The 21,859-nt window shown below is 44.6% G+C and overlaps 1 protein-coding gene across 1 annotated transcript in view; it reads right to left on the bottom strand.

The window, feature by feature from the left end:
• LOC149437677 (interleukin-12 receptor subunit beta-2-like) overlaps nucleotides 1-21,859 on the bottom strand; it is an 80,358-nt gene that overhangs the window by 15,398 nt on the left and 43,101 nt on the right. The window contains exons 7-11 of the mRNA XM_089660738.1: nucleotides 19,877-20,024; nucleotides 13,736-13,815; nucleotides 11,889-12,105; nucleotides 7,479-7,682; nucleotides 3,393-3,494 (exon numbers count right to left, since the gene is read on the bottom strand). Coding sequence (XP_089516864.1) covers nucleotides 3,393-3,494; nucleotides 7,479-7,682; nucleotides 11,889-12,105; nucleotides 13,736-13,815; nucleotides 19,877-20,024 — 751 coding nt within the window. The remainder of the gene's footprint in view (nucleotides 1-3,392; nucleotides 3,495-7,478; nucleotides 7,683-11,888; nucleotides 12,106-13,735; nucleotides 13,816-19,876; nucleotides 20,025-21,859) is intronic.

Below are 21,859 nucleotides of genomic sequence, written 5' to 3'. Positions count from 1 at the left end.
TGTTGTGTCATTCTGCCCAAAATAGATATCCTGGGCAGAGGAGGGTTAAAGAGTTAAATCTGAACGCCAGGCAGATATAAAAGACACACTAATGCAGCTCTGTAATCATTAGTACATCATTACATGTGTTTTTAAATGCAAGCAGTGTAAGTACACAAATTTGACCCAGCAGGCTTGGAATGAGAGAGGAAGAAGCAGCACAAGGAGCTACACAGGTAATGTGCTGACAAGAAGCATGTTGATAGGAGGAGAGAGCAGAGTGACAGAGTGGCAAGCTCATCACTGTGCTGCTTCTCCTTTCATTGTACAGGCTGTGGGAGGGTCCAGTATGACCTGGATTCATAGGAAGTGGGTTGAATAAGTGGGGAAATCTGGATTGAAACTGAATATTGCTGGTTTTGTAATTCTTTCTTTTAATGGACTATTCATTTTATCCTTTTTGCCTGGAGTTCTGCTTTAAATCTAAATTTCAGCAGACACTAAACATTTTAATCCATGTATGTATTCACCAGAGGTGGACTGACCATTTGGAAACTCGGGCACTGCCCGAGGGCCCGGGGTCAGTAGGGGGCCCCATGAGATGCCCCTGGTACCTTTTTCATAGGCTTTTTTGAGTTTGGGCAAGGACACAGGGGCCCCATGATCCCCTATTGCCCGGGGGCCCCATGAGTTGTCAGTCCACCCCTGGTATTCACTGAAATCATTGAATGTTTAAAACTAGCAAAACCTTTAAATCAGGAGAAGGAAAATCAGCATTCTCAGCTGTTCAGGTTAAAGAGATCTGCTAATATAAATAAAAAACCTGCGCCAAACAAATAATTAAACCCTTATCCAATTTATCCAATGCTGCTGCTCTTTGTTGACAAAATATCAAACAATAATTGTGAAGTGAAAAACACAGCACATACATTTAATGAAAACAATATAAAGAAACATTATATTAAAATATTAGTAATAGAAATGATAAAAAATGTCCAAATAAATATATGTGCCAAAATAAAGTCCCAATCTCCTAGATTGTAAACTCGAAAGAGCAGGGCCCTCGAACCCCTCGTGTACTGTTTTGTTACTGTCTTGTCCCCCTCTATAATGTACAGCGCTGAGCAAACTTTTGGTGCTATATAAATACTGTATAATAATAATAATCCAGGGACTGGAGGAGGGGCAAACGCGTTGATGTAACTCCCGGTTTCCTATGCCACGCCTTGACGTCATATCTGGTTAGTGGAGCGCACGCTGGATGCTGCGCTCCAGAGCCATCTTTGCTGTGTCTGATCAGACCGTTGCTGCCAGTGTACAGGCTATAGGAACCTTCATTGACAGATATCGATTTTTTTGTCATGGAAAGTGACCATAAGGCGTTTTTTTCATGGTAAACACGTGAGTGCATATGATGCATTTGATTTTTAATAATTAAAATTTTTGTCAGTATTACACTATCAGTCTTTTCTTTTTTACACCTATCGATTTGTGTGGGAGATCCCTTTGTTCTGAGCAGTGAAAATCCCAATTGTGGAGGATATCTAATATCCACAAGGCATATCTGACTCTTAATTCTAGAGAGTCCAATACAGGCATTGCCCAAGGGCCCGGGGTCAGTAGGGGGCCCCATGAAATGCCCCAGGTACCTTTTATAGGCTTTTATGGGTGTGCTTTGAGTGTGGGCAAGGACACAGGGGCCCATGATCCCCTATTGCCCGGGGGCCCCGTGAGTTGTCAGTCTGCCCTTGGTCCAATATATCTGGTGAGTGCAGTATATGTTACATGTCACGGATGGTGTGAACACACTGAAATTTCTGTATACAGCACCATTTTGTTGAATTTTGAGCACATTGGATTTGAAAATGTTTCATCTTTTGGATTGGGACTTTATTTTGGCACAAATATTTATTTGGACATTTTTTATAACTTTTATTACTAATATTTTAATATATTAAGGATGGGGCACTATTCCTTCCACTGACACTAACAATGGGGTACTATTCCTCCTACTGACATCAATGATGGGGCACTATTCCTTCCACTGACACTAACAATGGGGTACTATTCCTCCTACTGACACCAACGATGGGGCACTATTCCTCTCACTGATACCAATGATGGGGCACTATTCCTCCTACTGACACCAATGATGAGGCACTATTCCTCTCACTGATACCAATGATGGGGCACTATCCCTCATACTGACACCAATGATGGGGCACTATCCCTCATACTGACACCAATGATGGGGCACTATCCCTCATACTGACACCAATGATGGGGCACTATTCCTCCTACTGACACCAATGATGGGGCACTATTCCTCTCACTGATACCAATGATGGGGCACTATTCCTCTCACTGATACCAATGATGGGGCACTATTCCTCTCACTGATACCAATGATGGAGCACTATCCCTCATACTGACACCAATGATGGGGCACTATTCCTCCTACTGACACCAATGATGGGGCACTATTCCTCCTACTGACACCAATGATGGGGCACTATTCCTCCCACTAATACCAATGATGGGGCACTATTCCCCCCACTGATACCAATGATAGGGCACTATTCCTTCCACTGACACCAATGATGGGGCACTATTCCTCCTGCTGATACCAATGATAGGGCACTATTCCTCCCACTGATACCAATGATGAGGTACTATTCTTTCCACTGATACCAATGATGGGACACTATTCCTCCCGCTGACACCAATGATAGGGCACTATTCCTATCACTAACACCAATGATGGGGCACTATTCCTATCACTAACACCAATGATGGGGCACTATTCTTCTCAATGACACCAATGAGGGGGCACTACTCCCCCCACTGACACAGATGACGGGGCATTGATCCTCCTCCTTCAGACCATAGGCACTATGCAAGTTAACTTGCACTGACCAGCAAGCCCGAGGCATCGTCTACTCCCACTGGCCACAGTCTGGCCCACAGTCTTCGGGATAGTAAACCGGCCAGGGGTGGACTGACCATTTGGAAACTCGGGCACTGCCGGGGGCTCGGGGTCAGTCGGGGGCCCCATGAGATGCCCCTGGTACCTTTTTCATAGGCTTTTTTGAGTTTGGGCAAGGACATAGGGGCCCCATGATCTCCTATTGCCCGGGGGCCCCATGAGTTGTCAGTCCGCCCCTGAAACTGGCCCTTTGTTAAGAAAGTTTGGAGACCCCTGCGCTAGTCCTTAGAAATACATGGGTGTCCGTTTTTCATCTGTAAACGGACAGATGAAAACGGACATACAGAACGCCTGTGTGAAAGAACCCAACACCTGGAAGCTGATTGGTTTCTATGCACAGCTGCACCAGATTTTCAACTCTCCAGTTTTAGTAAATCAACCCCCGTATGTCTGACATAACATATAGATGACAGGTAGGGTGCTATACCTCTCTCTTGTGTTGAGGCCCTTGTCATTCCAGGGACTCCCGCTCTTCCTTCCTGCAGAAAGTAGACCCAGAACTGATAACATATGTATGGCTTATAGTGTCCTGCAAAAAGAAACATTCTTGGTAAATTGCCAGAATAGATCCTTTACTGGGCAATATGGCATTTATGTAACAGTGTATACTTAAAGCAGTATTAAACACAAATGCAAGCATTTATTACATTGTAGGTTCCAGTTCTTAAATGTGACGACTGCATTCGTTTTCTTTTTTTTTAGGCTTTCTTTCCTTTTTTTGCACTTGGTGATCTGGCCAGTAAGTCTGTTGTTTTTCAACAGAACAAGCTGTTCTGCAGATGTGGCAGTTGGAGGGTTGAGACAAACCATTTAAACACTAGCAGGGGTGCTTACAGTCAGCAGCTTTTATTTGTTTACAGACAACCTTTATCCCAGAAGGAACAAAACTGTTTGCTGTAACTATTTATAAAATGTAAGCTGGAGTTTGGCTTTAACTTGTTAGTGTAACTGCTCTAGAGGCACATGGCAGAGGCTTGCTGAATCTGGCTGTAAGAGATTATTCAAAACTCAGATAAAACCTACAGTGGAGTTTGTGACTTGCACTGTGCAGCTAAAAGTGTTTTCATGATTCATTGAGTGCCCTTGATGCTTCGGGTTTCTTTTTAAGGAGACTTAAACTGTTACTAAACCCCGGACCCTGCATTCACTGTATATCTGGTCTCTCCGGACCCTGCATTCATTATATCCACTTTCCCCAGACCCTGCATTCACTATATATCTGATCTCCCTGGACCCTTCATTCACTATATCCACTCTCCAAGGACCCTGCATTCACTTTATCTGGTCTCCCTGGACCCTGCATTCACTATATCTGGTCTCCCCGGACCCTGCATTCACTATAACTGGTCTTCCCAGACCCTGCATTCACTATATCCGGTCTCCCCAGACCCTGCATTCACTATAATCGGTATTCCCAGACCCTGCATTCACTATATCTGGTCTCCCCGGACCCTGCATTCACCATATCCGCTCTCCCCGGACCCTGCATTCACTATATCTGGTCTCCCCGGACCCTGCATTTACTATAACTGGTCTCCCCAGACCCTGCATTTACTATATCTGGTCTCCCCGGACCCTGAATTCACTATATCTGGTCTCCCCGGACCCTGCATTCACTATATCTGGTCTCCCAGGACCCTGCATTCACTATATCTGGTCTCCCCGGACCCTGCATTCACTATATCTGGTCTCCCCAGACCCGGCATTCACTATATCCGCTCTCCCCAGACCCTGCATTCACTATATCCGCTCTCCCCGGACCCTACATTCACTATATCCGCTCTCCCCGGACCCTGCATTCACTATATCTGGTCTCCCCAGACCCTGCATTCACTATATCTGGTCTCCCCAGACCCTGCATTCACTATATCCGCTCTCCCCAGACCCTGCATTCACTATATCCGCTCTCCCTGGACCCTACATTCACTATATCCGCTCTCCCTTGACCCTGCATTCACTATATCCGCTCTCCCTGGACCCTGCATTCACTATATCCGGTCTCCCCCCCGGACCCTGCATTCACTATATCCGGTCTCCCTGGACCCTGCATTCACTATATCCGCTCTCACCAGGCCCTGCATTCACTATATATCTGGTCTCCCTGGACCCTTCATTCACTATATCCACTCTCCAAGGACCCTGCATTCACTTTATCTGGTCTCCCTGGACCCTGCATTCACTATATCTGGTCTCCCCGGACCCTGCATTCACTATAACTGGTCTTCCCAGACCCTGCATTCACTATATCCGGTCTCCCCAGACCCTGCATTCACTATAACCGGTATTCCCAGACCCTGCATTCACTATATCTGGTCTCCCCGGACCCTGCATTCACCATATCCGCTCTCCCCGGACCCTGCATTTACTATAACTGGTCTCCCCAGACCCTGCATTTACTATATCTGGTCTCCCTGGACCCTGAATTCACTATATCTGGTCTCCCCGGACCCTGCATTCACCATATCCGCTCTCCCCGGACCCTGCATTTACTATAACTGGTCTCCCCAGACCCTGCATTTACTATATCTGGTCTCCCTGGACCCTGAATTCACTATATCTGGTCTCCCCGGACCCTGCATTCACTATATCTGGTCTCCCAGGACCCTGCATTCACTATATCTGGTCTCCCCGGACCCTGCATTCACTATATCTGGTCTCCCCAGACCCGGCATTCACTATATCCGCTCTCCCCAGACCCTGCATTCACTATATCCGCTCTCCCCGGACCCTACATTCACTATATCCGCTCTCCCCGGACCCTGCATTCACTATATCTGGTCTCCCCAGACCCTGCATTCACTATATCTGGTCTCCCCAGACCCTGCATTCACTATATCCGCTCTCCCCAGACCCTGCATTCACTATATCCGCTCTCCCTGGACCCTACATTCACTATATCCGCTCTCCCCAGACCCTGCATTCACTATATCCGCTCTCCCCGGACCCTACATTCACTATATCCGCTCTCCCAGACCCTGCATTTACTATATCCGCTCTCCCTGGACCCTGCATTCACTATATCCGCTCTCCCTGGACCCTGCATTCACTATATCCGGTCTCCACCCCGGACCCTGCATTCACTATATCTGGTCTCCCCGGACCCTGCATTCACTATATCTGGTCTCCCCAGACCCTGCATTCACTATATCCGCTCTCCCCAGACCCTGCATTCACTATATCCGCTCTCCCTGGACCCTACATTCACTATATCCGCTCTCCCCAGACCCTGCATTCACTATATCCGCTCTCCCCGGACCCTACATTCACTATATCCGCTCTCCCAGACCCTGCATTTACTATATCCGCTCTCCCTGGACCCTGCATTCACTATATCCGCTCTCCCTGGACCCTGCATTCACTATATCCGGTCTCCACCCCGGACCCTGCATTCACTATATCCGGTCTCCCCGGACCCTGCATTCACTATATCCGGTCTCCCTGGACCCTGCATTCACTATATCCGCTCTCACCAGGCCCTGCATTCACTATATCCGCTCTCCCCGGACCCTGCATTCACTATATCTGGTCTCCCCGGACCCTGCATTCACTATATCTGGTCTCCCTGGACCCTGCATCCACTATATCCAGTCTCCCCAGACCCTGCATTCACTATATCCAGTCCCCCCGGACCCTGCATTCAATATATCTGGTCTTCCACAGAACACAGAACATGGAAATGCAATTATTTTAGTAAATATAAATACCTTTTCTCATCAGCAGTATATAGCAGTCTTGTGACTTCTATCAGTGTCCAGCAAAGCATTTCTTGCAGCTTGTAGAAGGAGATTTCAATTTACTCTAGGAGGATGCAGAACCCCTGCCCTCTGTCTGGACAGTGCTGTTTGGCCCTGTGCTGATCACATGCACTCCCCCAAGAAAAAAAAAAAACCTCTCTAGCAATACACACCAAACTGAGCATATGCAGAGTGTCTCCTAGAGCTCTGTACTATCTGCAGATAGATTGGGGACAGTAGATTAAGGGGAGGATCAGAGAAGACAGCCTTTTTAGACAATGCAGAGGATTAACCCCTTAGGTTCCACAGTGAGTATAACAAGCATGCTTTACTGCATCTACAGACTGATTGTACTGTTGTGGGTTTAATAACACTTTAGATGACTTTAAATTGTAATTTCACTCTTGTAGACTGGATCCTGATGGGAAAGGGTGAGCTGGCTGCACCGTGAAACATCCTGATATTATCACCCAACCGCTCCGCAAAAGTGATCAGAGGATTCAGCCAAGAAGTAGTTAAAGAAAGCCTGGCTGCCATTCCTGACCTCTACTAAAAATGCTAGCTGCCTGGCTGCCATGCTGAGTAAATGGTTTCAGTACTTTGAGTCACTGACGCAGATCAGGAGATTTGATCCCCCCCAACTCGGCTTGGGCGGGAGTTGCATCCCAATCACCCCATTCACTGTAGATCTGAACATACATGAGAATAAAATGTTGCATTCTCCAGTTTCCATCCTAGGAAAGGCTCCACCTAGTGGGTATAAAACAAACTGAATTCACCTGATAATGTTACATTCCGGGTAAACCTGGCCACATTCACCCAGTTGGTATGGCTCAGCTTGTCCTCCGTAGGATCTTCCCATTCTACAATCTGATCCCAGCCCAAATCTTCATGTCTTGCCGGCAGGTCCCAGCTGAGGGTTACGCTGTTGGTGGCACCATTCGTTGTGGCAATGACATTTGTCGGTGGCGGTAAACCCTGAACTGCAAAGAAAACAAGATAAAGTCAGACATTGCTCATTTAACAAAATGCCCAAAGTAACAAAATTCCATTGTGTTGAGAAGAGGAATCAGTGACGCCATCACGCACATTCTGTAATTTGGAGGCGGGGCTGATAGAGGGATTAAGTGTCAGAAAACTTTCCCACAAAGGAAAGAAAAGGAAGATGAGTGGGCAGGATGTAAGCAGGTGAATGTTAAATGTTTATGTTCTATTAACCCCTTGCCTTCCTGAGGATTTACCCCCCTTTCCTGACCAAGACATTTTTTGCAATACGGCGCTGCATTATTTTAACTGACAATTGCGCGGTCATGCTACGCTGCACCCAAATTACATTTTCGTCCTTTTTCCACACAAATGGAGCTTTCTTTTGGTGGTATTTCATTGTTTTTATTTTTTGCGCTATAAACAAAAAAAGCTGACAATTTTGAAAAAAACAAAACAATATTTTTGACTTTTTGTTATTAACCTCCCTAGCAGTCTGATTATGTCCATATTTCTGTGCTCAAAGCGGTACTTTTTTTGCATGGAAATATGTATTTTTTTATTGTAGGCCTGTAATTCTTAGGAATAACTCACTGAAATCTGTCTGAACAAGAGCCTAGTAAACTTTCCCGGTAAGTTACAATTTGAAACACGAAATCATAAATTATAATTTAATAAATAATCATAAAAAATAATAATATAATAATACATTTAATTCAATAATATAATCAAACCAAAAACACTGAAATGTGAAATATAGCGCCAAGTTCACACATCGCTGAGCAAAGTCGCAGAATCGTTTTCAGTGTCTGATGATGAATTTCCCCCACGAATCATTATCACTCAATTCTGCAAGTGGTTCTGATTTACTATCGCTGTTCTCTAGCCGATCTAAAACCGCTTTTGACCTAAAGGGACGCTTTTTGGACGCCATGGACGTTTCTCAGTTTCCAGGCAGAAAGAACAGTAAAAATGCAGGCAGAGCGCCGGACAAAGCACTCGGGACAACATGTATGTGAAATGGTTTGATACAGGAATGTTATACTATGTGATTTTAGTGTATTTAGTGAATGTCACTTTTTGATATTTTCAAATTTCCCGCCGTTCCGTCCCCCGTACGTCCCGACGTCGCAGGGAACGGAAGACAGATGCCGGCATCGGCCGGAGGACATTGCCAAAGACACTGCAGGGGGGAGATCGCGGGAGCGCAGGACAAGGTAAGTGATCGAGGGACCCCGGAGCAACGCCGCATGGTAAGCCCGAGTGTAGCTCGGGCTTACCGCTTGTGGTACTGAAACCTTACCTTGAGCTACACTCGGGAATACCGCCAGGGAGGTTAAACATGTCCAGTAAAAAAAAAAAATCACATTTCATCATAAATTTAGGCCAAAAGGTATTCTATTACATGTCTTTGCTAAACAAATATCCCAATACGTGTAAATTAATTGGTTTACGTGAAAGTTATAGCGTCTACAAATGGAGTTATATATACTTGAATTTGAAAACTAGTAATGGCAGCAATCAGCGACTTATAGCGGGACTGTGCTGGACATTCTGACACTTAGGGGGGGGAACTGGCTTGGTGTCACTGACATCCCCAGTGACACCAATACAGTGATCATTGCTAATAAAATGCACTGACACTGTACTAATGGCACTGGGCAGGAAGGGGTTAACGTGGGGCGATCAAAGGGTTAACTGTGTATTTTGTGCTGTTTTATGATGTGGACTGTGTGCGTTTCACTGTAAGCACTCTGCTATGCAGAGCCATACAAAGCAGTGTGCAGGAGCTGACAAGGGATAGATCTGTATTGTTTACATACAGGTCTCTTTCCCCCGTCAGTAATACTTGGAGATCGCTGGGTTCCGGTGGGGAATCTCAGGCTTGAACACAGTGATTGACAGCCGAGGCGGCGTGGGTAGGGTGCACATGCGCCCCTACTGGAACTGCAAAATCACACACATATATATATATATATATATACACATACACACACGTGATTTTACAAACCCGTGCCGCCCTGTAGTAGTGTTTCTGCTATAAGGCAGCGCAGAAGGAGTTAAAATGTTCTACTGTTTTTTCAGTGATGCCTAGGTCTAGATTTCTGTGTTGCGCTGTGTAGTTGTGCTTGCCCTGCTGAGGTGGTACTCCCTAGGAGGTAAGGGTTAACACTGGTGGTCAGGTTTTCCTGGGCATTTTGGGGAAGTACCGCCCTCTGCTGGAACAGAGCCTCACAAAAGGGGAATGATGTTCCTCTTTTAGAGTGTTCGTCCGACCTGCAGCCTCGAGAAGTGTCTGCTTGTTGTAGGTATGGTACACAGGGCTACTGTTAGAAACCATGGGGCCCCATACAGTTAACCTGACAGCCCCCCCCCAAAATAACAACACAGTTTACGAGGTTTCAATTATGAATGAACACAGTGAGTGATCGATACTGATCAATCATTGTGTTCATTCAGGAAAGGAAGGGGCTGGTAAATGTAACATATTTACTGGAACCTTCCTCCACACTGCATCCTGAAGGATTCTATTGTTTTGTATTGTAGACTGTAGCTACAAGTGGGAAGGAAAGGAGGGAAGCCGGCAGCACTATGGGGGTGGGGGCACACAGGGGGGCCAGGGCAGCTGGAGTAATCATATGGTGCACAAGGAGGGCGATGTGTGGCACGCACTATGGGGGTGGGGGCACACAGGGGGGCCAGGGCAGCCGGGGTAATCATATGGTACACAAGTAGGGTGATGTGGGGCACTTACTGGAACCGATCCCCTGCATGGTTCTCTGCAGCAGGTGAAAGCTGATGGGAGGGAGAAGAGAAAAAGCCAGCATTCTAAAAAAATTATATAAATTTCATCTGGGTACAGCGTTGCATGATTGTGCAATTACCAGTCAAAGTAGCGCAGCGCTAAATAGCAAAAAATGGCCTGGTCCATCTTTAAGTGATTAAAGACTACCTTCAGGCAAATATAAAAGATATTACCCTATATAGCCTCGTTATGTGTTCATTAAAATAAATCTGTACTATAGAAAGAAAGTGATGGGAGATCCTGAAATGTAAAAGTTGTCACCAGAACAGGAGTAGGGGGGGAATTGTTCCAATGGGGACACTTGTTATGGTGACAACTGTCCAATAATAAATCATACGTCAAGGCCAAAAAACATGCAGTACAGTTCCGTAATATCTGCACATTGGTTATCCCTTTTAAGACTTTGGGGCAGCACAATGGCTAAATGGTTAGCACTTCCACCTGGCATTACTCGGGTCATCGGTTCAAATCCCAACCACAGCACCACCTGCCTGGAGTTTGCATGTTCTCCCTGTGCCTGCGTGGGTTTCCTCCGGGTACTCCAGTTTCCTCCCACACTCCAAAGACAGGTAGGCTAATTGGCTCCTGTCTAAGGCCCCATGTACACGGGACACTTCGGAACGATGGAAACTGACTGCTGGAAAACGTAGGTTAAAAAATGTCTGTTTAGCCGCGTTTGCATGCCGTGTTTATGAGCGTTTGCGTTTAAAAGCGTTTTTTAAAGATAACCTCAGGAGACCTTCCCAAATGCCCAGAATGCACTGAAAAACAGTAAAAAATTACCTATTTCGGACATTTTGAGAGAAATAGAGAGAGCAGAAGCAGAGAGAGCAGTATATGCTGAGATTAACTGTCTGTTTTTTATTTTTTTGCTGTTTGGATGTGTTCCAGCTCATTTCTGTGCAAAAATTATTGCAGCAGTGTCTAACATATTTTCTTTCATTCAAAACCTCAAAGTATGGTGTACCGGGTCCATTTGAGTACCGGGTTCATTTGAGTACCGGGAAAACGCTTTGCATGTACTTTTGCACATACTGCTCTCTCTGCTTCTGCTCTCTATTTCTCTCAAAATGTCTGAAATAGTTAATATTTTACTGCTTTTCAGTGCATTTTGGGCATTTTGGAAGGTCTCCTGAGGTTATCTTTAAAAAACGCTTTTAAACGTAAACACGCACAAACGCGGTATGCAAACGCGGCTAAACAGACGTTTTTTGACCTACGTTTCCATCGTTCAGAAGTGTCCCGTGTACATGGAGCCTAACAGACCAAATGGGAAGAAATATGAGAAATTCATTGTTGGGGTTTTCATAGACTATGCAATGTTCCAGCCTGGGGAGGGGAGAGGAGCAGAGACGTTGCTGGGTGCACACAGGCACACATTGCTGGGAAGAGCAGTTACCTGAAAGGTCCCGACCAGTGACTCTGCTCAGTGTGGGAGTTGAGTTTCCTTTTGAGTTGTGAGCTGACACAGCAATGACGTACTCATCCGCCTCAATGTCTTTGCTGAACCATGTGTCTGTGGTGTTGTGTATGGATGCCGGGCTGCTCTGATCCATCCGCTGAAACGCCACTTGATAAAACCGAATGTGACCTCTGACCTCTGATGCATTCATTCTCTGCAAGAAAAGACATTTAACAACTTGCTGTACGGGGCAATTTTTTCAATTTTTCACACACATGTTAGACTCAGCATTTTTTGCTAGAAAACTACTCTAAACTACCAAACGTTACATATTTTCTGAAGGCAGAGGCCTTGGAGAATAAAATGCTTTTTTGATGTTGCATGATATTTGCACAGCCATTTACCAAATGCATAATTTCAGGAAAAATATGCTAAAATGAATTCGGTGCTCACAAACACAAATGAATGCCTGATTTTCTGGTAAAATATAAAATGTGGGGTTGCATCGAGTAAACAGATACCAAACATGTCAAGACTCAAAATTGTGTGCTCCTGTGAAATGGCGACAAACTACTGTACCTAAAACTTTCCATAGGTGACGCTTTTCACAAAGAATGAAAAGTGTTCTCTGATTGGATGAGCTGAAGTGGTGGGGCAGTGACATCACAATCTTCAGCTTGTCCAATTATAGAACACTTTGAATGCACTGAAAAACAAATGTACAAGACAGAAAGGTTTCTATACAGTGAGAGCTGTGAAAGTGTGGAACAGACTCCCTCAAGAGTTGGTTCTCGCCAGCTCAGTGGATTGCTTCATAAAAGTCCTGGATTCCTTCTTAGCAGGGGCGGACTGACCATTTGGAAACCCCGAGGGCCCAGGGTCAGTAGGGGGCCCCATGAGATGCCCCTGGTACCTTTTTCATAGGCATTTTTGAGTTTGGGCAATGACACAGGGGCCCCATAATCCCCTATTGCCTGGGGGCCCCATGAGTTGTCAGTCCGCCCCTGCTTCTTAGATACACAGAACATAACTGGATACCAGGGGCGGACTGACCATTGGGGAGCTCGGGCACTGCCCGAAGGCCCGGGGTCAGTAGGGGGCCCCATGAGATGCTCCTGGTACCTTTCATAGGCTTTTTTGGGTGTGGTTTGAGCATGTGCGAGGACACAGGGGCCCCATGATCCCCTATTGCCCAGGGGCCCCATGAGTTGTCAGTCCGCCCCTGCTGGATACTAACATTTATAGGTAAAGTAAATCCAAGGAATATCTGATTGCCTCTCAGGGGATCAGGAAGGAATTTTTTTCCCTGCAGGGGCAAATTGGATCATGCTTTGCTGGGTTTTTTTTGCCGTCCTCTTGATCAACTGTGGGTGTAGGATTATAACTTTTTTTTTTTTCTATGGTTGAACTGGATGGACTTTTGTCTTTTTTCAGCCAGACTAACTATGTAACTATATGTAACAAGACGTTCTCTGAATGGCACCCATGCTGAGCAATCCCCTATGGTTACTATACAGAAGGACATCAGCTCAGCATGGGATCTGGAAGACATCAGCAATCACTGGAGCAGTGACAGCTACTACAGCGAATTGCCTCTTCCACAGATTCAGACTGGTATAGAATAGGCATACTTACATTGATCCAAGCTGCAACAATGTAACAATGCATAAAATATTTACACTTGGAATTCATGAAAATTCATTACAGCGGCTGCTTTTGGCTTTTGATGTTTTTTTCTACAGTCAGTAAACCCCTCAGCGTGTTATCCTATGTGTCCAGTTTAGGAAACCAAAGCTCTCTTCTAGTAGCAGCACTGTGCACTACGGAGCAGAGCTCCTCCTTACCTTCCAATAAAGGGTGATGGCCCATGTTTTGTCGGTGATGATGCGCAATTTGTACCACACTTCAAGCTTTCCACGTGGCCCTGGTTTAAAAAGAAATAAAAACAAATTTGTGTGCAGCAGTTTTAGAATTACCTTGGACTTTTATCAATGGGTTACCCAGCATACTGCACTGAACACCAGCACAAGCAGCATAACAGTGTGCATTGTGATAGGTTACGGTTTCTGGGTGTAAAGTAGCCCCAAGTGCCGTTTCATTTGCTAATGTGGTAGTACCCAGATATTGTAGAGTTCCCCTTTAAACTGTAACATTTCTAACAGTATCTGCTTGCAAGGTTTTTGGCTCATCTTCCCCCCCACCTTATTTCCTGTGACTATTATGTATCAGCTCTTAGCTGGGATTCTTATCTGCAGCTGCTGACCAAGGTTATTCTGCAGAGTTTAGAAAGCCTGTTGAAAGTAATAGAAAGTGAAAGAAGAAATGTATTCCTTGTGACGTAATCGTTGTGTATACGCTTGTAAGCAGTTTTCTATAACTCCTTTAGCAGATAAGAGCATGAGCCATCTGTTGAGTCAAAACAGCGCTGTTTTTAATAAATCATTTGTATTCTTCAAGTCCGTGTCCGGAGTTTCCTCTTGTTTGCCAAAATTGCTACTACATTAAAGCCTTTATATCATAAACAAATTCAGTGACTTCTGCCCCTCTCTGCCAATCCCTTCATTGGCTTCCACTAACCCAACGTATAAAATTCAATATGCTAACTACAGCTTACAAAGCCATCTACAACACTGTCCCCAGCTACATCGCCAACCTCATCCGCAGATATCGCCCGAATCGCCCACTCTGCTCTTCCCAAGATATCTTCCTCTCTAGCTCCCTCATCACCTCCTCCCAAGCTTGACTCCAAGACTTCTCCAGAGCCTCTCCCATCCTCTGGAACTCCCTACCACAGTATGTCTGGTCAGCTCCAACCCTGTCTGCCATTAGGCGATCATTGAAAACTCGCTTATTCAAGGAAGCCTACCCCACCTCCACCTAAGAACTGTACTTGAATCACCTCCACCAGATTATCCCCCTCAGCTATCACCTTTTGTACCACCTCCCCCTTCCTATAGATTGTAAGCTCCACGAGCCGTTCCCTCATATTCCTTCTACCTTCTGTACTGAAATTGTACTGTCTCCCTTATGTTGGATATGTTTTATAGCAAAAAAATGTTGTGTTTTTTTTTCCAAAATTGTCATTTTGTTTATAGTGCAAAAAAAAAGAAAGCTCTATTTGTGGGGGAAAAAATGACATAAATGTAGTTTATGTACAGTGTGACTGTGCAATTATCAGTTAAAGTAACACAGTGCTGTATAGCAAAAAATGGCCTGGTCAGGAAGGGGGGTAAATCACCCGGAGGCAGGGGCGGACTGACCATTTGGGAACTCGGGCACTGCCTGAGGACCCTGGGTCATTAGGGGGCCCCATGAGATGCCCCTGACTTTTTTGGGTGTGGTTTGATTGTGGGAGAGGACACAGGGGCCCCATGATCCCCTATTGCCCGGGGGCCCCATGAGTTGTCAGTCCGCCCCTGCCCGGAGGTCAAGTGGTTAAAACACATATTCACAAGCACAGTGAATCCAGCGTCATCCCGCTGCGATCCACTGCTTGGGTGCCATAAAGTGGCTCCTACACCGCAATTTTTGGGGTGCAGGCAGCCGGCTCTGATGATGCACCAAGCCCCGTCCCCCACACCAGTCCTCCCAAAGGCCACTCTATGTGTCAATCCTGCAGCCTCCTGGGAGACATGATGTAAGTATCCCATGAGGCTGAAGGACCAGGCACACCTAAATCTGGCCATAGCCGCAATGGCAGTGGGGGGTTCCAAAAAAAGAAATAAAATAAATTTCCAGCATACCAGTTTGGGAAAGGAGGGAGTGTTACATAGGAACTAAACCCTCGTACACACGATGAGAATATCGAACAAAAAAAAAGCTTTCAGAGTGATCATCTGATAATCTGATTGTTAGTATTAATACTATACAGGATTTATATCGAGCCAACAATTTGCTCAGCGCTCTACAATATAAAGGGAGACAATACAGCAACAACACAGTTCAATATAAGAGGGATAGGAGGGACCTGATCCTGGGAGCTTACAATCTAAGAGATATGAGAAGCCCAACAAATTTGCTAACAAAGCCTTACAGAAAAACTCATATTGGAGGTAAATTAAGTGGACTTACTGACAATGTTTTGAGTCACTGACCTGAAACAAGTATGAACACAAAAAATATACACAGTACCCGGTCACCCCACATATAAAATAATGCCAATCCCCGTGAGTACAAACCAAATGCTCAACACATGTCCCCCTTCAATATAAACAACTTTCGAGAGTCGATGATGGTCCATGTAAAAATATCCGCAGGGACAAGCACGAAAATCTGTCTCTTAAGATAACAGAACGAACAATTTTCTTGTAATTAGCATAGCATTTGTACGAAAAAAATCAAGTGACCAAGACCGCGCATGCTCAGAAACGAAAAAACACTTCACTTCTGAAGTTGTATTCTGTCCTATGAGAATTTTGGTATTTTTAGTAACCTCTTCATTTTCAATATGAGACTAGTATGCAAAAAAAAACAACCCAAAAACAAATGATAATTCGTCCAATATTCTCTAGGCTTTATTCTTTTTTTGATATTTAAAGCAGAACTAAACCCTCCTATAGTTTTTATTACAGGTACTTATATACTCAGCAATTTTTTACGCAGCACTTTACATATATATTGTATATATACAATATATATTGTCAGTCCCTAACCCTCAAGGGGCGTACAATCTAAGGTCCCTAACGCACATTCATACATACACCTACTAGGGACAATTTAGACAGGAGCAGGGGCGGACTGACCATTTGGAAGCTCGGGCACCGCCCGAGGGCCTGGGGTCAGTAGGGGGCCCCATGAGATACCCCTGGTACCTTTTTCATAGGCTTTTTTTTGAGCTTGGGCAAGAACACAGGAGCCCCATGATCCCCTATTGCCTGGGGGCCCCATTGGTTATCAGTCCGCCCCTGGACAGGAGCCAATTCACCTACCAGCATGTCTTTGAAGTGTGGGAGGAAACCGGAGGAAACCCACGCAGGCACTGGGAGAACATGCAAACTCCAGGCAGGTGGTGCTGTGGCTGGGATTTGAACCAATGACCCTAGTACTGCCAGGTGGAAGCGCTAACCATTTAGCCACTGTGCCGAAGGAAGCGGCCATCTTAGCCTCTGTTCGATCTGCAACTGCCATGATGCTGCACATGTGATTGGTTATGACACCAACCAGCTTGGTTTGACAGTTCGGTTGAGAGCAAAAGCGAATGCGACAGTGAGCATTCTCGCCATGTGCCGGGAATGTAATTGTTTTTCGAAAACAGATGGGTTTAGTTCCACTTTACATTTAGAACTCCTACATAACTAAGAACGGTAAGTACCAGGAGCGCAGATCTGGAACATTCCATAGACACGTTTCTTTCTGCACATAACAGAAAATGCAAACTTAAGGAAATGTGCAAAAAAAAACAAAATAAAATGAAACTTCAAAGGTTTTCACACCTCGAGAAAACCGCCTCACCAAGAACCTAACGCTTCCTGAAAACTGATGAATAAGAGAGCTTATGATAGTTCAGCTATAAAAATAGCAAGCATGCATGTACTTTTACACCTTGTGAATGCTGCGGTGGGGGAGGGATAGACATCTTTGTCTGATTACACAGAGACTCATTCCTCTTGCTGCATTGCACGTAATAGCTAGTAGTAGTTAGTCCCATTTAACTGGTCTTTTTTGTAATGTTGAAGACTTTTATAAGTAGCTTCCTTGTTTATAACCAGTTGTGGACTCTGAGCCCGGGTTCACATATATGCGGTGCGGTATATCGCATGTGATTCGCACAGAAACCGCACCGCATTCCTGTGCAAATCACATGCGATTTGTGTGCGGTGCGATTGGAGCCATACATTGTGTATGGCTCTATTCGCACCACACCCGCACCAAAAAGGTGCATTTTTTTTGGTCCGCACTAGAATCAGATCGCACAGGTATTCACATCCGATCCTGCACATTGCACCGCGTTTTGCAGACCACTTTTGGGGTGTTGCTAACTTCAAAGGTACACACCCGCATCGGTTTGCATGAACGTGGTGTGATTCTGATGCGGTGCAGACTTTGCACTGAAAACGCTGCAAATTCCGCACTGCATCAGTGTGAACCCGGGCTGCACATGCCCAAAAAATATCAAAATACCTTGGGCAAGAACAGGGGCGGACTGACCATTTGGAAACTCGGGCATTGCCCGAGGGCCCTGGGTCAGTAGGGGGCCCCATGAGATGCCCCTGGTACCTTTTTCATAGGCTTTTTTGAGTTTGGGCAAGGACACAGGGGCCCCATGATCCCCTATTGCCCGGGGGCCCCATGAGTTCTCAGTCTGCCCCTGGGCAAGAAACACTCGAAAATTGCTCCTTGCCTGGTTGTCATGCTGACCTTCCAATACCTTGGGTCACTGACAAATATACAAATGACTGATGACTTTTTTGAATTTCTAATCTGCATAGTTGCTCAGGGACTTAAGATGGCCATACACTATACAATTTTCTGTCCAATTTCCTTTAGATTTACCTTCAGCTATGTAGTGCAAGGGCCTGCCTAATTGGATACAATTGAAAGTGTTATTTAGGTTTTACTTCACATTATATGGTTTTTGGTTAATCTAAAGTAAAAATTTAAAGGAAATTAGGCAGAAATTGTAAGAAAATTGTATAGTGTATGGCCAGCCTAATGCAGGCCATAGACGGGGAGAAAACTGGCCTTTTTTTTTAAACGAAAAATCGGTCAGTCGGCCGACGTTACCACTATTGTTAGAAAAAAAATCGGCTGATTTTCGACCCGTCTACGGCCGGCAAATATAATAACGGTGTACCTGCAGAGAGCTCCGCTATTATATTTGACATTTAAAAGTATAGCAAAGTTGCAACATTGTATCTATTTATATCCATTTTGGATACAGATGTTTCTATTTGGATACAAATAGATACAATGTTGCAACCGCTATACTTTTAAATGTCAAATATAATAGCGGAGCTCTCTGCAGGGACACCGCTATTATATTTGACATTTAAAAGTATTGCTGTTGCAACATTGTATCTATTTGTATCCAAATAGAAACATCTGTATCCAAAATGGGTACAAATAGATACAGATGTTCTTCTTTTTCTTTGTCTTCATCTTTTTTTTCTTCTTTTCTTGCAGGTCACAGCTCATGCGCATTTTTTTAATCGCTAAAAAGATCGGCCCATCATTGCCGTGAAAATCGGCCGATGGACAAAATCGGCCGTTTTTTTTTCCAACATGACTGATTAAAAAAATGTGTCAAAATCACGAAAAACGGCCGACCAATTCACCCACTAACGATCCAAAAATCAGCTGATTATTCTTTCGGACAAATTTTCGGCCGATTTTCAACCCATCTATTTCCTGCTTTAAGCTGGCCATACACAGTGTTTTTTTTCGTTCAGCCCCACTTATTGGCTGCAGCCGCTGATTGAAGAAACTTTTCCAACACATCCCTTTGACAGAAATAGATTAAATGATTGACTTCTGTCAAGCAGAGACAGTCACACTCTGACAGAAATTTGGCCAGTCCCTGCTGGACCAGAGGAATTTCGATCGGTGTATGGCTAGCTTTAGCAGTGAACTCATTGGGTCAGTAGAAAAGCCAGGAAATTAGCTTTTTCAGGATGAGTTCACCAGTGGAAGCCCTCTCATCAGGGGCGGACTGACAACTCATGGGGCCCCCGGGCAATAGGGGATCATGGGGCCCCTGTGTTGTTGCCCAAACTCAAAAAAGCCTATGAAAAAGGTACCAGGGGCATCTCTTGGGGCCCCCTACTGACTCTGGGCCCTCTGGCAGTGGCCGAGTTTCCAAATGGTTAGTCCGCCCCTGCCCTTCATTATTTTAGGACACTGCACTTTAGCAAGTAGAGGTACTTCATTAGGAAGCCACTGGATATAAATGACAATGCAGTAGTTTTTGTAACATATTGGTATTGATTGAAAACAAAGTGTTATAAGGCAGAATTCCCCTTTAAATACAAAATATAAAATGTACTCACTGCTCTCTGGTGTCTCCCAGGTCACAAGCCGGCTCCAGTCACTCCATATTCCCTGTCCATACCGGTATTTGCAGGCAGCCTGCAGGTGATACTGAGTCATTGGGTGGAGATGATAGAATGAGAAGCTTCTATTAATTGAGTTTTCTGCCTAAAAGGAAATATTAACACAGGAATTATCAGTTGTCTACACTGGTACAACGTCAACCATAGCCAAATGTCCAGTTCCTATGATCACCATGAGCAGTGGGGGCCTGAAACAGGCTCTTCTTTAAAAGGTATTATAAACCTTCCTACCTGCACCTTTTCACCTGCATAACATGTGCATGGATTATGTAGTTTCATGGTGTCATTTGCTGCTCTGCTTGTACAGCCTGTAGTAGAGTTCACATCTCTGTGTCAGCAGTTTTTGTTCAAAATTAAGGTATGAGGCATGGCACTGTATGGGTTATTGCATAACCTCTCTGTAGTCTGGAAACTGACACTTCCTGTGCAGAAACTAAACTCACCGGCCACTTTATTAGGTACACCTCGCTAGTACCGGGTTGGACCCCCCTTTGCCTTCAGAACTGCCTTAATTCTTCGTGGTATAGATTCAACAAGGCGTTCTCTGTAAACCCTAGAGATGGTTGTGCTTCAAAATCCCAGTAGGTCAGCAGTTTATGAAATACTCAGACCAGCCGTCTGGCACCAACAACCATGCCACGTTCAAAGTCACTTAAATCATCTTTCTTCCCCATTCTGATGCTCGGTTTGAACTTCAGCAAGTCGTCTTCACCACGTCTAGATGCCTAAATGCATTGAGTTGCTGCCATGTGATTGGCTGATTAGCAATTTATGTTACCAACCAATTGAAGAGGTGTACCTAATAAAGTCATGGAAAAGTAGCCACCTAATGGGGGCCATAGACGGGCCAAAAATTGACCGATTGTTCGTCCGAAAAAAAAAAATCGGCCGATTTTCGCACTGTTAGTGGGTTAATTGGTTGGCCGTTTTTTCTGGCTTTTTGCACATTTTTTTATCGGGCATGTTGGAAAATTTGCGGCCGATTTTGACGATCGGCCGATTTCCCCGGCAATGATGGGCAATTCGGCCGATCGTTTTAGCGATAAAAAATCTGAACATGAGCTGTGACCTGCAAGGAGAAGAAAAAAGAAAAAGAAAAAGAAGAAGAAGAACAATAAGAAAATAAAGAAGAGGAAGAAGAAGAAGAATTCCAGTCCGCTATTATATTTTATATGAAAAAGTCTTGCGGTTGCAACAATGTATCCATTTGTATCCAAATAATAACATCTGTATCCAAAATGGATACAAATGGATACATTGTTGCAACCGCAAGACTTTCATGTAAAATATAATAGCGGAGCTCTCTGCAAGGGACAGAAGTAATTATGGGGTTAAATGCCGGCCGAAGATGGGACGAAAATCGGCCGATTTTTTTACCGTTGGTGGTAACGTCGGCTGATCGAACGACCGATTTTTCGTGTTTTTTTTAAAACCGCCGGTTTTCAACCCATCTATTGCCTACATAAGTAGGCAGACCAACCTACATAATGAATCTGTTTCATCGTAAATAAAGATGTGGGTTATAACCGAGCAAAATGCAAAACTAAAAACAGCTGTAAGAGCAGACTGTAAAAAGACAGTTCTATATAAACCCAAGCAGAGTACTATTATTTAAAATGAATACAAAACTTTATTGAAAACCTTAATAAAAAAATGAAACCTTACAAGGTAAACAGACACATAAAACACACAACAATCAATAAAATAAGCCGTCCGGACTGCAATGTCAACAGGCAGTCAGTAACATCAATTAAAGCAGCCAAGAGCCACACAGATGCTTAAATAAATGCCACTGATGCAAAATAAGGCCTTGCTAATGCAGGTCGAATTCTGAACTAATATTCTTTAGAAAATCAGAAATTTTATAATCTGATGGTGCCACCATTGATTTTGAAATTCAACCTTTCATTTCAGCTCTTG

This window comes from Staurois parvus, unplaced genomic scaffold (genome assembly GCF_062004578.1).
Source record: "Staurois parvus isolate SC_StPar_1 unplaced genomic scaffold, SC_StPar_1.0 ptg001270l, whole genome shotgun sequence".
In the NCBI taxonomy this organism is placed as follows: Eukaryota; Metazoa; Chordata; class Amphibia; order Anura; family Ranidae; genus Staurois; species Staurois parvus.
The sequence above is the reverse complement of the archived record's forward strand: the minus strand, read 5'-3'. Positions and strand labels throughout refer to the sequence as shown.